The sequence below is a fragment of the Gymnogyps californianus genome, chromosome 5 (assembly GCF_018139145.2).
Source record: "Gymnogyps californianus isolate 813 chromosome 5, ASM1813914v2, whole genome shotgun sequence".
Classification (NCBI taxonomy): domain Eukaryota; kingdom Metazoa; phylum Chordata; class Aves; order Accipitriformes; family Cathartidae; genus Gymnogyps; species Gymnogyps californianus.
Genome location: NC_059475.1, coordinates 67,440,353 through 67,456,299, shown reverse-complemented (window position 1 = coordinate 67,456,299; position 15,947 = coordinate 67,440,353). Strand labels below are relative to the sequence as shown.

The following is a 15,947-nucleotide window of genomic DNA, read 5'->3' as shown; positions in this document are numbered from 1 at the left end:
GGAACCAGGTATTTCCTCAGTAAAGTGTGACGAGGCACCCAGAACAGCTGAAGGAGCGCACAAGAGGACTCTAAGCCCACATAAGCCTCGACGCGTGCAACTGCCGCTCCACCGCCTCCCACCTTCCCTGCCCCAATGCATTTGCTGTCGATTCTTCTGGCACCCAGGACCAGCAAGAAGGCAGCGACACCAAATCTTGGGGGTTTTTTGCTGCCCAGTCAACAAATGGGGACTCATCTGGGGACAAGAAGCCACTACCGTCCCTGAAGAGCAACCCAACGTCTCATCACAGGCTTGGAGCGCCTGCTAGTGCAGGAACAACCCCCACCCACGGAGACGGAGCTTGCGCCGCTTCCGTGTGCGATGCCATCGGCTCCAAGTCACCAAGGATGCTACCACTCCAAAGGATAATACTGTGCTTTAATGTTTTAAAGACAATGGACTTTTACGTGGTACAACAGCAGGCTGTATGTACTATACATATATACACACTGGTTGTAGTTAAAGCTTGTGTATTTGAACAATACTAATGCTCCAAAAAACGCACCAAGTCTTACAACAACAAAAATGTGAACAAAATCCAAGGCCACAAGTAGAGAGAGGTATGTTTTAAGGACTACAGGTCACATGGAAATAAAAAACAGTGGTGGTGCAATGCGAACTTTATCCTGAATAGAGATAAGTGGTTAAAACGCAACCTTTTCATTATCTCAGGGAGCAAGACAGTGTTTTACAGAGACTTAATTTCCAAACTAAAGCAAGCAAAGAGAAACAAATGTACTAGTGTGTGCCCTTTTGGTCCTCAAATTCTCCTTCCAGTTGTTGAGCTAAAAAGAGAAAGAGTTTTACGCGGAACTTCAGGCAAGAAAGATTTAAGGCTTTTCAGCTGGATATTTGAAACACATACTGAACTGAAAAGTGGCAATATCTGCTCTCAATCACTTAAGGAAAACAAATGCCATAGAGTTAGTGTCTTTTATAAGTGTGCAACACACAGCTTGTTTACGCTAGCAGACAAACACTTTTATAGCACCTAACTCTACAGAATCCAGGACAGAGGATATTACAAAAGATTTTCCCAATAACGCTGTGAAGGGCATCAAGGTAAAATTAGTGTAATTAAACACATGAGGTTGTTGTTCTTGAAAGTTCTTTAGGCCCAATGGAAATTTGACCGGACATGATTTCCATTTCGTTTCCAACCCGGGTTGAAGCAAGAGACAGGAATGTTGGTAAGATCGAGCTTGCCAGGCCAGGAACTGCCTTTTAGGTTAGCGTACAGAACGTCTTGGATTCGTATTCAGCAAAGCCAATAGGACTATGGGAACCTGCGCTGTGGGCATCTGACACCCTGGCTGACATTTTATTTTTTAAGTTTTGCCTCCTGTGCTTAGTTTGAGAAGGGTGGTTTTCATTTGCGCCTCATGTTTTCCCAATTAAGAGTTACAAAACACCCATTAAAATTGTAACAAAGTATAAGAAGTTCAGCCAAGTCCAGCTGACTGAAACTTTTTGTACCAACACTGCCACATACAGAGGTTGCCACATACACAGAAAAAATGTGGTTTAATTCATTTTTTATGGCCCTGGAAATGCTTTTCTCAATTGCTCTTACGAAATAAGTTGTTGTCATTTCAGGTTACTTTGCCCTGAAATGACCTGCCGTCAGGCAGGAGAGGTACAATGTGCTGTGTTCAGGGTTTCAGTGCTCACCTTTGGTCCAACGCTTATGAGATGCAAATCTTGAAATACTTGAAAAGAAATCTTCATTTTCAGATTATCAGACTAGGTTTAGCTTCTCAGTCTAACCCATGGAAAACCAAGAAGGAAAGCTCAAGATATGAACATCATTAAAAACCTCTTTGGATATCTTAGCACTTTGCAGACAGACTCTGGGAGTTTTTTCCTCCCCTCTGTTGAAGTTTGCTTAAAAATAGTAAGAAACTGACAGTTAAAGTGGTCAGACATTCTGAGGCACAGAGAAAAAGGTGCATAAAACCCTTTATATTGAGATAAGACTGTGCCCCAAATAATTTAGAAGTTAATTCCCTGCATATTAAGAGGCTATGAAAAACGTGTTTTAAATTTCTCAAACAAACAAACAAAAAAACCACACAAAAAAGGAGGGTTAATACTGGCAAGAATATAAAACACCACCAGAGGTAACATCTCAAAGAGGTATAACATACATATCCAGATATTGAAACAGCCACTGCAGGACTTGTAATAAAATATAGTCAGAGATAATTCAGGACCATCCTTTTCAGCAGAGGTTCAGTATTTGCAGCGTAAGTGGTCCTACAAGGATCCACAGCCTTTCTATTGTTTCCTGTGCTGCTCCATATTTATTCTAATAAACGCAACTATTTCATAAATATTCATTTCACTCCCAAGCCCCACTTTTCTCCTAACAACAGTATATTCTGCATTGTGGATGGAAAAACATTTCCAAAACCCTATTCGTCGCTCGTAATTCTGTGACATCAGCATCATTGGAAATCCAGCAGGAGCCTACCTCATCGTTACATTTTTCATTTGCCATCAGAAGTCTTTTACTGCACAAAGACTATGACAACAATTCACAACGATTTAGTTTAAAAGTGAGATGTAGGAACAAATAAGAACAGACAGGGACACTGGACAGAACAATCTCCAGAGTGCATTTAGAGAATAACACAGTTTCAGCTCCTGATGAGCGTCAAGAATTCTTCACGGGTCTTTGGATCTTCCCGGAATACACCCAACATTGTGCTGGTTACTGTTTTACTGTTCATTTTCTGTACCCCACGCATTACCATACACATATGCCTAGAAGAAATGAGAGGAGAGTCAATAAATCAGGCACACGCAAAAGAAAGAAGTAATCCCACAAAGAGAGACGTTTCTTACACGGTCACGTTAAATTCTGGGGAAGTGACAAAACCTCCATATCCAGAATGGACATCTGTCAGTGGTACCTCAGCTGTCCTCTACGGAAAAGAAAGTCACATTCCCAGCCCCTGAGTGCTGCCTTCTCTCCTCTGATCTGAGGAAAATCCCACCTTTCCAAGGCGCATTCTGATCATGGGGACATGCCTGTCGCTAGTCCCAAGCTTTGCTCTACTTGAGGAAGTAGAAGGTGAACTGAGGCAGAGCACGGACCCAGTGCAACTGGGACAGCTGACCACACTGCCAGTTGCCACATCTCTGCAGTGGACAAGGTAGGCTCCCCACTTTAAATGGCTCCAACCCACCAGGCCATTTTGCTAAACGGGCAAGGATCACTCCTGCCTGCACTCTGCCTCATAAACAAGCACGGCACACAGCTACCGCAGCCAAAGAGGCAACACACAACGGCTCTGCAGCATGCAGCTGGAATCACACGCAGGCCATACACTACCACGGAACAGCTCAGAGTAACTTACGTAGCTTCAATAACCACTCCAACTCCAGCGGGCTGTAAGGCTTCTGTGATGGCTATTGCAATTTGTTTGGTAAGGCGTTCCTGGACTGAAAGAAAGACAGGGAGTTCAGACACGGTGTTAAATCTGACCAGCATCAATGCACCGCCACCATCTGGATAGCAACATTGCATCCTCGCTTCCAAGTGTGTCTGCTCCCCACCAGCACCACACGCACACACACAAGTACTGCTCTTCCTAAACAAATTTTATTAGTACCAAATCCTATCTTATGTTTTGTATCCTGGAGCAGACCTTTTATTTGCTTGTTTATATTGGGAGTCATTCTGCATTACACCTTTGCAGGAATTGCATTACCGTGATTTGTTATAACAGCTCTTACATCTCCTGTTATGCAGTCAGATTTTCTTGCTTCTCTATTTTCTTTCAGTTTTTATGTATTTGTTCACTGGCTTTACTGCTGTGCTATTCGTTCCCTACACACAATTTCTCTTTTTAAGGAAAGGAAATGGAGATTAAAAAATGAGCAAATTAAGAGAGTCTGTTGTTCTGCAAAGCTTTACTTCCTGCAGCTCTAGCACCCTCTATTCACCAGTCTGACACCTAATCGTCACTAAGACTTCTGTCGCCAGGAACAGGCCAAATTTAAGTGCAGGACAAGGAGAGCAGGCTAAGCCAAACTCAAGGCCTCAGATCCTGCAGCTTCCTCCACTTCTCAGGGGCAGCAGGCAGGCAGTCCATAACACGGCAGCTCTTGCTTCATCTCCTTCAGACAAGAATTCTTGAAGGCATCTCTCAAATTATCTGTAGAAGAGTTCATCTCCAGCAGCATCCAACTAAGTTTAGTTATTCCTGGCAGCTGCATCTTGTAGCACATTCATCCTCTGAATCAGTTACTGCCTACATCTATTTTCACAGGCGGATTTCACCCTTCGCTGGAAATGCAGAGGCTAAGTAAGATGACAGCTGAGAAACACCTGTTCAAGAACACAGTGTTTTTCTTCACACTAAAATTCACACAGCTATAGTCCACCTACGATTACCAGTACCCTGAGCTGGCTAGCAAAGGAGTGCACACAACAAAACCAAAAATTCATCTGTTTACCTTGTAATCTTCTACTGTATATTTCCACGATCCTAAAGGAGAAAGGAAAAAGACAATGTTATAGTTACTCCCATCTGACCATTGCCTGATCTTCACCGTTACCTTGACACTATCAAACAAGACCACCGTACTGATCCGTGTCCTTCCTGGAAATCCATGCAACATCATGCTGCTGCTGCTCAGCCCCTGGCTGGCATTGCTCAAGGACTTCCCTTAGCACATCACTGTGTTTAGTGACAGGTTCCCCCTCCCTGCAACCCCAGAGGCTACTTCAGGGGCAAACCTGTCACTTCTCCTTCGAGCTTCTTCTGTTGGCTGTTACTTTTGAGTTACTTGTACCACCACTCACCTGCATCACACAGTCGCAAGGGAATCCGTGCCCAAAGACTCCCTGAAAGCTAATCCTTGAACTGAGGTCAGACAACCTCCTTTTGCTTCAATCTAAACCAAACGCTGTTTTAAGGACAATTCAGATATTGAGATTCCCAGAAGGCTAGTGAAATTAAGCAAGAGATGTTTTGGATTCTTGTATTTAACCACAAATTTAACTAAGAACAATGAGACAGAGTTGTTTTTATTTAAAACAGATACTCCCCACCCATATATCACACCATCCTTCACATTTCAATGCAGGGATCACCTTAATGCTCCCCTCGAACATAACTTCAAATTTAAGCCATTTGTGGGGCAATACAAGTGATACTACCATCATTTACTGCCACAGTACTATAATCCACACATTTAAGAGAAGTCTTATAATTGCTCTGTAACTCAATGGGTTATTCATGCCAACCTCAAATGCTTAATTACACATCAAGTGGCCATGTAAAGAAGTTGCTATAGAAAGCTTCAATACCCGTCTGGTCAGACTAGACAAAAAACAGACACTGGCTGGTAGCCTGAGGCATTAGTTACGAGAAACATTTCTGACAATGAGATTTGCCTGCTGTTTTGGAGAGAGAATTATATGCAGAAACTCCCCTCCAGAAATGAAGCGGTTGTGTTACAGCTATTCTAAACAAAGCAACATAATATTTAGATTAAATATATGGATAGGAAACACGCTGATGCTCAGATATTTTTACACTGATGTTGCATATAAGAAGTCCTATAAGCATGTTTATGCAAAAACAGTTTTCAGGCCTGAGCTTAAAATCCAAAGAAAGATGTTTGTTTACTGAATACAGGTCATCCACAACTAGAGAAACTCACCACATAAGACTAATCCTATTACAAAAGATTAGGCCTACAGTACTAACAGCCTCATAAATCTGTGTTTGAACACTGGTTGCATTATATAGGGCACGAATGGGAAGCACTATTTGGCCCACCAATCTCTTCATGGTAAGCACTCAAAAGCAAGTGAGGACTGAGAACATTTTGTTATACAAGAATCTAATCTTTTCATTATCACAGTATATGGGAGTTTTACCCTAACTTGAAAAAGAGGCAAGATTTAACCTTCCAAGCACAGCGCAGGAAGCCTTGCACATATTCATGCACGTTTCTATACTGAGAATAAATAGTAGGAAAATTGTACGCTTCTAGCACCGTGTTGCTACATGCATTAAAAACCACCGAAGACAGTTTTGAGCTCCTTTTTACATCTGCAAGTCAGAGGTAACTGGAGACCAGAGCAAGCACAAATCAGCTGATGCATATTTCAAATGTGATCCTTAATCCTGCATTTGAGCCCTGCAGAAATGAAACCAAGTGTGTGGTGGGTTGACCCTGGCTGGACGCCAGGCACCCACCAAAGCTGCTGTATCACTCCCTTCCTCAGCTGGACAGGGGAGAGAAAATATAACGAAAGGCTCGTGGGTCGAGATAAGGACAGGGAGAGATCACTCAGCAATTACTGTCACGGGCAAAACCGACTCGACTTGGGGAAATTAGTGTGATTTATTACCAATCAAATCAGAGTAAGGTAATGAGAAATAAAAAACAAATCTTAAAACACCTTCCCCCCACCCCTCCCTTCTTCCCAGCCTCAACTTTACTCTCGATTTTCTCTACCTCCTCCACCCGCAGCAGCACAGGGGGACGAGGAACGGGGGTTGCGGTCAGTTCATCACACATTGTCTCTGCTGCTCCTTCCTCCTCAGGGGGAGGACTCCTCACACTCTGCCCCTGCTCCAGCATGGGGTCCCTCCCACAGGAGACAGTCCTCCATGAACTTCTCCAACGTGGGTCCTTCCCATGGGCTGCAGTTCTTCACGAACTGCTCCAGCGTGGGTCCCATCCACGGGGTGCAGTCCTTCAGGAACAGACTGCTCCAGCGTGGGTCCCCCGCGGGGTCACAAGCCCTGCCAGCAAACCTGCTCCAGCCTGGGCTCCTCTCTCCACATGGCCACAGGTCCTGCCAGGAGCCTGCTCCAGTGTGGGCTTCCCACAGGGTCACAGCCTCCCTCGGGCATCCACCTTCTCCGATGTGGGATCCTCCATGGGCTGCAGGTGGATATCTGCTCCACCATGGACCTCCGTGGGCTGCCGGGGGACAGCCTGCCTCACCAGGGTCTTCCCCACGGGCTGCAGGGGAATCTCTGCTCCGGCGCCTGGAGCACCTCCTCCCCCTCCTTCTTCACTGACCTGGGTGTCTGCGGAGTTGTTTCTCTCACATCTTCTCACTCCTCTCTCCTGCTGCAACTGCTGTTGCACAGGTTTTTTTCCCCCTTCTTAAATCTGTTACCCCAGAGGCACTACCACCATCGCTGATGGGCTCGGCCTTGGCCAGCGGCGGGTCCGTCTTGGAGCCGGCTGGCATTGGCTCTATGGGACATGGGGGAAGCTTCTAGCAGCTTCTCACAGAAGCCACCCCTGTAGCCCCCCTGCTACCAAAACCTTCCCACGCAAACCCGATACAAAGTGCTAAAGACAGTCTCTTCAGGAAGGATGTTTGCCTTCAAAAATCCAACTCAAAACAAAAAAAGCCGTACCACTTAAAAAGATCCAGCCACACGAGTGCCAGCCAACACACAACACAAGCTATGAACTGCCCCACAGACATCCCCAAGTGTAAGCAGCTACAGAAGGCAAAGCCTTTCGCCCAGCAACTGCAGTGCTGACAGCTCAGAACCTCATCCTACAATTTCAGCAGTTAGGTACAGCCACAGAAAACATGTAGGAAAAAATCTAAATGTTGAACTGTCTGTTTCGGCCTTTTAATCAGAGCAAAGTCCGCTCCTATAAGCACTGCTGGAAGACATGAAGACGGCCTCCCTGTAATATGAGGTTACGTTAACAAAGATGCGACGTCCAAGGGCCCTTCCGCTTCCAAACCAAATTCACTGTTGTGCAAGCAGAGCACAGAACACAGCTGACTGACTTTAAAGCATTTTAGTGTCATATCCTACACATTTCCTACCCACTAAGAAAACCCAGCAGGCATGCAGATTTACAAGGCTAATTCTCATTAGTATTATTGGAACTACAGCAAGATTAACAGATGTATCAGGGAAAGCATAAGCAAAACCTATGTGGTCTTTCTGAACTACAGCCAATTTTTCAGATTCGTTTCTCAAAAGAGACCCTTCCACTCTGGTCCCCAGTAATCTGCTTATTGAAGGGATCTACCATCCCTTTCCTCACCAGAACTAGAAAGTGTCACTTTATAACGAGATTCAGTGCAACGACTGATCCAAGGGCACTTGCTGAGGAAAAAGTTATTTTACATAACAAATGGATTTCTCAAGTGTATCATAATTGCTTTGTTTCTTAGGCTGAACCTTATCTATAAAATCTTCCCCAAGGCTCTCTCAGCAGGTCTCGAGTGAAAGAAAGAAATGCCAAATTTATCTGAAGAGTCAGCTAACAGATGAAAGCTTTAGATTCAATTTCTGCATAGAACGTGTTCATTTACAGTTTGGAAGTTTGGGATTTTTGTTCTTATCGGTCAATATACACACAAGCAGTAAATAGCTAGAGATGCCCACTGGTTTTTGTGGCCTGCCTTAGAATGTGACCACATTCTCTGTTGTTCTTGCTTCTGTGCTCCCTGCAGACACCAACGCTTTGGATGAACGTACAAAAGTGTTACGACTCTACTACAGTCGACTGATGTGAATTAACACAGAGTGCTAAGACTTATCTGTCCTCTCCACAAAAAACATAATGCTGAGGATTGGTCTAAATCCAAATCCAGGACACAAAGTGGGCTGAGCTTTAGAGGGGAGCCAGATTAGAAAGATTAGCACAGTTAGCACAGCTTGGAATCCTTTTTACAAATTAGCATCACTTTCATTACATTAACACTTACCTAGCAAGCTTGCTGAGGCCAAGTACTTGTTTGTTAGGAAGATAGCCAATATGTACCTAGACAGAGGAGAACAAACCATTAACAGAATCAAAACCACGCTTCCAAATGTATATGAAACTCATGCATAGAGAATGAGATGTGCATCTGCCCCAGAACTAACTCTGGAACAGTCCAGAAGTCTTAGCATGTGGGAGGAACATGCCACCATGCAAGCCTGAAAAATTGTGGAGCTAACGGAGACTGTAAATGCCTGGTGAGGTCAGTGTCCTGGTGAAGAATAGGTAAGTTTTCTGAGGGGGAGAAAAATCACAACTCTTCAAGAGTCAAGGCTTATGTTCCAAGTCTCAGGAATGCTACAGAGCACTACTACATTTGGGTACAAAAAGCAGCCTATTACTCAGCACAGCACTGTTCGTCTAAAATAAACATGCTTTTCTTTCAAGACCTAAAATGGATTTAGGGAGCGGGAGGGAGAGGGACTGTACTTTACTTCCAGTGAAAGTTCTGATGGCAAGAAGTACTTTGCCACCAAAATCAGGCTGCACTTACTGATTTTTTCTCCCCCCCCTGCTTTGCTAGTGCCATAGATCACTGTATGATTAAGTCAACTTCCATCCTGCTCGAATATGGATTTGCTGAACATTCATACTGAACACATAGTTGCATTAAGTTGGAGTAAGTTCTTTAGTAGAAAAGTGCTCAGATTACAAAGGTAGGGGGAAAGGCATTTAGCTTCTTGTTTTTAGAAAGCAACATAGGCTACTGAATTCAAGTGGGTTTACAGTTATAACAGATTATAAACCAGCATTTGTGTCACTGTACCAGAGACTTGAAAAATTAGCCAAGATACAGTAGGGGAGTGTCAGTGTCGGATTCTGTCTTAGCACTTTGCCTAGAGGCCCCATCTCAGAATCCTGTATTGCTGTACCTGCAGTTAGAGGTACCACAGTGCACCTAATTACCTGGCTAACTTGCTCATTCCTATCACTTCTGTTGGGTAATCAACCCACTGACACCTGAAAAGACATGAAACATTTCAGACAAAGTGAGAGACATAACTTAGAAATAAGCGTTGAATCCTGTTCCCCATAGAGTATTTTTGCGAATTTCTTAATTTCATTTAAGATAGAACTGCAAATACAAGACCTACTGGTCAGTATTTGCAGCCTGTTTGATGTACCCAACAGGAGAATGGTTAGTCTGAGAATATTTAGAGGCATACCAAGTCATTTAGCAGACCATTATACGAGCAGGACCGATTCGGTGTTTGCGAGGAGATTTCTCCAAACCACACAGGCTAAACAGCTAGACGTAAAAAGAATGCATATATTGCCACAGGAGTAATGAAGAGAATATACACAGTACGTGTAACCAAGAATAACAGGCAAAATAGAAAGCTTGCACAGAAAAAGAAGTTACCTTGTTTTCCAATATAATACACTAACAGTAAGAAAAGAAAGCAGATGAAATTGAGTTGACTCAACTAAATAAATGGCTGGTTTCTGTTCAGGTGTTTTATTTCTGGGAGACAGTTTACTTGGAACATATGTGGTACTGATTGAATTTTATAGACAACAAAAGCACTTGCTACTCTTTGGCCTGGGAGTACTTTATGGTAGAACAGATGGATCAGAAAAAGCTCCATCCTTCTGTGCTGATATGGGAGTGAAGAGGCTGAGATCTGCAGAAGGGACTACCCACTCTGAACTCTTCATCACATTTACAGTGGTTAACTTGAGAATTTTTATTTTCTTTTTAAAGTTGTTGGCATCACAATTTCAACACCCTCTGAAACACCAGCCCCTTTCATGGGAGTCCCAACCTAAGCAGCCTCCCGCTAGTCAATTTTGACCACCTCCTCCCTGACTGGGCTTGCTTATTTAAGACAGGGCTACTAATCAGAAGTTTGTTCCACTCACGGAGGATTCCTGAGATGAACGTGCACTAGATAGCTCTGAGCCAGAAGCTAAATCTGTGACAGAGCCAGCGTGCAGGGTGAGCTGGTTTAATATCAGGATGTCTGCCCTCAAGGCTTGCTGCTGCTTCACAAAGAGCTTTGATATGAAATGTCAGAAACCATTAGATTACTTGGACTAGGAAAGGTTGAGCGTTATCTTTTAGGAGCTTAAATCCAAATAAAACTCACATTAAGGAGGTCTTCCTTATTTGCATTCTGAAGATTAACTTCTAGAATCATAGCCGTAAGCAGTAAATACTTATAGCTTTAAAAGCTTTGTAGTTACAGCTACAAAGTCTTTTACATGTACTTTAGGTCTTTTATCATGTATTCCCACACTTGTTTTGGGAGGAAGAGTTACCTTTCCAACAAATGGAACGAGGTGATGCTCACACAATGAGAACATGTCTATGTCCTTCACAATTACCATCTCATCATGATCTTCATCAAAGATGGCGTCATTCAGAACATCTGAAATTAAACATTCGCATTAAAAAAAATAAATGCACAAGCATGGAAGGTTCTTCCAGCCAGTATCTGAGAAAGCTTGTAGCAAAAGCATAGCTCGCTCAGAACTACAGATTTTAGTGTTAAGATATGGGAGGCAAATGAGTAACATCATAAGTACGCTTTGGTTTGCATACGATCATGCAATTGCCACAGTGCTATGTCAGACTACCTACGTGCTACACCAGAAGTCACCCTATAGTGTCTTATTTAAATAATAGTTTGAGCCCAGGTTAGAACGAGTCTAGTCTTTGCAGAATTACTGACATCTTAAGAGCAATTAAGACCACAGCTGATAAAGCCAGTGCTGAGGAGGAGAGCACGTCTCAAAGTGGGCTTCCATTAGTGCTTCCACATACCACAAGCAAAGCTGAGCCTGATGTTTGAGAAAAGCTAAGCCATCACAGCGGTTTCTTCAAACACTTCAACACCGGCATCACTATCTTCAAGGAGGCTTTGCACGCAAATAAGATACTCTTATTTCATCCCGAAGCACACCAGCCAGCAGCTGTTTAGGCATACACAAAAGTCGAAGAGACAGATCTGTATCCACAGATGGGGAGAGATTTGCTGTCCTGAACTGAAAGCAGGCATGCACATGCATACTCCGGCCTAATTCTGCACCTCAGAGTTAACAGAGAATTGAGGTGGAGAGACCCACAAAGATAGAAGGAAGAAGAGGCAGCTCAGTAAGAAAAGGAACATATAACGTGACACTTTGCTAGTCTCAAAGCTCAGCAGAACAGATCCTCAGTTGATTTTCCAGATTTAGCAGTCCCCTGACAAGTCCCCAAGCAATCCTGACACGGGTTACAGCAGATCACTATAGTCTCCACAAAGATTGCAGGCAGATGGACTATGCTTGGAGAGGTTAAAAGCAGAACAGTCTCAAGTTAAGAGACCGAGCCTTTTGAAGGCCAAGAGAGAAAAGCTGTATAGAAGAGAGAACAGCAAGAGACAAGCAGCTGTACAGAAGGGCTGATAATCAGAACAAGGAACTCTGCAAACAGGTTAGCTTGAAGCCACATTGACTGCTTGGAGTTACTTCTAGGAACCAGCCACCTACACCATGGCCAGAAGGGGAACCAGGGTGCTCAGGAACTGCCCTGCTTCATCCACGGTGGAGCTTAGCACCTTCAGTGGCGATGACACAAATCTAATAGTTGTGTCTGCTCTACTTGCCTTTATGCCTTCCCCTGACATGCACGTACACCTAATGGCCACCATCTGTTGTCGATAACGTATCATCATCATGGAGCATTTTAATTTCCTGCTTGCTATCAGCACTACACAGGTAACCCTGGAAACTGTGCGCAAGATGTTCTGCCTGCGACGTATGTTCTTTCCTGAGAATGGCTGGCAACCTGCAAGGCAGCGAGGCTGAACCCCAGAAGGCTTTTGATCAGGTCAGAGAGCAGGAGCAGGGGGCACAAAAGAGGCCAGGAAACAACTCTGTAAAGGCACATGATTTTGTTCTTCAAATTTCAGAGTGTAGTTTACACCAAACACTGCTGGAGAGGATTTTGATTACATGGGGAGCATCATGCAGTTGTATAACTATGAATTCAGCTGGGAATAGCCAGAATCCAAAACAGAGCAGGCTCAGAGGAGAGGGAAGGGGAGACAGAGCAGCCGTCTGGGTTCTCAGCTCCCTCCTGCAACACTCTGCAGATGTGCCATTTCTATAGCAGAAAGGCAAACAGTGGTTTCACAAAACCTGCTACTATGCCCAGCATTATTAAAACAAAATCCAAACAGATCCACGAAGCATCTCCAGAGTGACTGCTGCTGTTATCAGACCACCAGCTTGGCTCATACCAGCCTTGCCAGGAGCATATCAGAGCCCGATGTTAGATATGGATTTACGTCAGCATACTCGCAAAGCAGACTGTTCAGAACAATAAAAAATGGCCATGTTCTCATTAAGAGTCATGGTAATGTGTGACACAGCGTAAGGCCAAAGCTACAACAGAAGGTACTTCAGCCGTGAAGTCTCATATACGTGTACATATATATGCATATACACACTTATTCATGTATAAAATATATATTAATAGATCCTTACAAACTTTATCTAAGGAACCTAACTCTGTTACTGGAATGCTGAAGAGCTGCACTGTATCATGGAAACAGCTGTTAGCCCTATTTTAAAGCTGGGGGAAAAAGAAGGTTAAGTGACCTGCGAAGTACCACACAGGCAACTTCAGGAACAAAATGCGTCCTTCTCACCGCTAAAGCGATCAAACAGGAACACAAAGGTCATCCATCCTTCTTGCATATCCCCTCTTAGGCTACAGCCCAGAGTCACAGCAGTTTGGGCAATGCCCCCTCACAGCCAAGGGAGTTTTAGAGGTGTGTAAGCAAACACATCCGTGCGTCGAGAATATAACCACAGAGCTGTGGGATGCTTTGCGCTTCTCATTTATACAGGTCTTGCCAATTTTACACCTTAGATTTATTTAATATTCGCAGCAAGTTGCAGCCAAATCACAGATGATACCTGCCCAGCTGTATAACCTCTGCAGTTGTGCCTGCAGCAAGGTGTGCTGATTTTAAGTCAGCACGAGTTACACCTTGAGAAGGAGGGTCAGAGCCCATAAAGAAACCAGCTTAGTGTTAGCCCCTCCAATAACCCCTTCACAACTGCCAGATGATACAGGGAGACAACGGTAAAACAAAATGTGAGACTGAAGGCCACTACCTGAGTAAATGGCCATAGTGTTACGAGAGCTCCAGTCCCTCCTGCTCACACTTCACAAGCCTGTTCTCCCGAAAATAAGCATAGCTTGAAGCCTGTCTATCCCTATACCTCCCTCTAAAATCCAAGCCTTGTGTTGACAAAAGAAGAGTTAGGTAGGAGTAGCTGCAACAAGATGCTGTGCTATGTCCCACCGCAGCACTTGTTCTCAGTAATTACACAGGAGAGACTTGTTTGGCAGAGATTCAAACGCTTTGTGCAGGGAGGCAATACCATTTTATCTAACTTTGTCTGCTTTTTATTTTTTTTTTTTATTTTTTTTTTTTAGTCATTCAATTTGCAACAGCATCAAACAGGGCCCCGACAAGCTCAGCCTGCATCCTGCAGCACATGTTCTGGAGAACTTAACTGAGCTGAAAGGACAGAACGGGAAACAGGGCCTCAGATTAACCAGGCCAGAAGCAAAGCTGGGGACAAATTCGTGCCTCTTTTCCCATTCTTTCATTCTACCTACTAGGCCACACTGCCTGCTTCACTAGCTTGATTTCAGTTTCCTCATTTGGAGGCCCCAAAACATTTACTCTTGCCACTCAGGGCAAGATCTAAAAGTCACGCTGTCTCTGCCCAGGCCTGTCCCAGTTCACACAGAGCAACATGGCTGTTATACTGGCTGCATCTCAGCTCTAAAATACTCACCTGCCCTTCTAATGCAACTGCATCTTTTCCATCCCTTCCTCCTGTGGCACCAGGATCTTCAAAGCAAAAGCGTAGAAGCCAACAGGGCTTTTAGAGGGAAGGAGGGCTAAAAGTCAATATTGCTAGCTTGGTTTCCTGAAAAAGCAAGGCACCTGAAGCTCAGATGGGCTCCTCCTCAACACGCTGCTTGTCCTTAATACAAAAAGGAAATTCTTCCTCTCAAATGAGGCAACACTTCTGCTCCCTCCAAGTACCACCTACGTAATCATCCACATCAGTAGGATAGGACCAACATCTCCTCTGCTAGCAAGGAGATGGGCATGTTCATACATCATCCCTTGGCCTCTCGGAGTCATACCTCCCCTCACTCTGCTTCTGTTAGTCACAGCTGTGCTCAAGCACTGCCACCAAGCCCTGTCTATAAGCTGAAGGAGACTGCAAATAACACCATTTTCATTCTCCACCACCCCAGAAAAGCTAAGGGAATGTACTGCTTAAGTCCTTAAGCCTAGACACATGTTAACGAAAAGCTAAGATTCGAATTCAAATATACGGCTGGGAGGAGGGAAACAAGAACAAACATTTTATGTACAGTCAGGGCGCTCTCTAGATTATTCCAGCTGATTTTTTTCTTCAGCCCAGAGTTTAAGTCCTGGTGTAGAAACTTCAGTGGGCTCTTAAAACTGAACAGTCACCTCTGCTGCAAGTTAACTCCTGAAACAGAGCAGAATTAATTTTTTCCCCTTTATCTTCAAAAAGAGTTGATAAAAGCAAAATCAGAATTGGATGAAGACAGAATGAGAAAGACCTTTCAGGATTTTGCGTCAGAGCTAAGCAAAAAGACATGTTGCTATAGAAACTATTTGCATGGCTTTAATGTGACACAGGAAAGCAAAAGCACCTCTGGCAACCAAAGAAGACAGAGCCCACCCGACAGCTGGCTCAGTAGGTAAAGGGAATGAAGGATGGCAGCCCTCTACAGAGCAGCACTGCATCAGCTTTACAGCACTTCAGATGTCCCATTTTTACTACGCCTGGGAGACAGAAGACTGAAGTGATGTAGGTTGTTCTCACTATGAGATAAAGTACTTCCCCGTGGTGTTAAGTTGCTCCACTTTAGAGGAGTCAGCCTGAGGATTGTTCCGTGGCAACAGGATGAAGGCAGCCTCAGAGATTCCCCGATGCTATTCCTTGAGCTCATCCATCCTGGCAGAGACATTAGGCACAAGGTTCTCCTGATACCCTTTACACAGCTCCAGACTGTCCTCACTGACAGCCCCTATAGGCTCCATGGTGACCCATAAGTTGCAGCAGGCAGCTGAGGCCAT

General features: G+C 44.2%; 1 protein-coding gene across 2 annotated transcripts in view; it reads right to left on the bottom strand.

The window, feature by feature from the left end:
• Positions 1–15,947, bottom strand: part of GCH1 (GTP cyclohydrolase 1) — a 318,959-nt gene that overhangs the window by 295,488 nt on the left and 7,524 nt on the right. The window contains exons 2-6 of one of the 2 annotated variants that reach the window (XR_007766516.1): positions 11,080–11,189; positions 8,762–8,817; positions 4,507–4,538; positions 3,405–3,489; positions 1,128–2,808 (exon numbers count right to left, since the gene is read on the bottom strand). Coding sequence is in view for 1 of the 2 variants with exons in the window: in XM_050897443.1 (XP_050753400.1) it covers positions 2,682–2,808; positions 3,405–3,489; positions 4,507–4,538; positions 8,762–8,817; positions 11,080–11,189 (410 nt within the window). In the remaining variant the exon portion in view is untranslated. Of the gene's footprint in view, positions 1–401; positions 2,809–3,404; positions 3,490–4,506; positions 4,539–8,761; positions 8,818–11,079; positions 11,190–15,947 lie in introns of those variants that run through there. The other variant, XM_050897443.1, reaches the window with a different exon arrangement.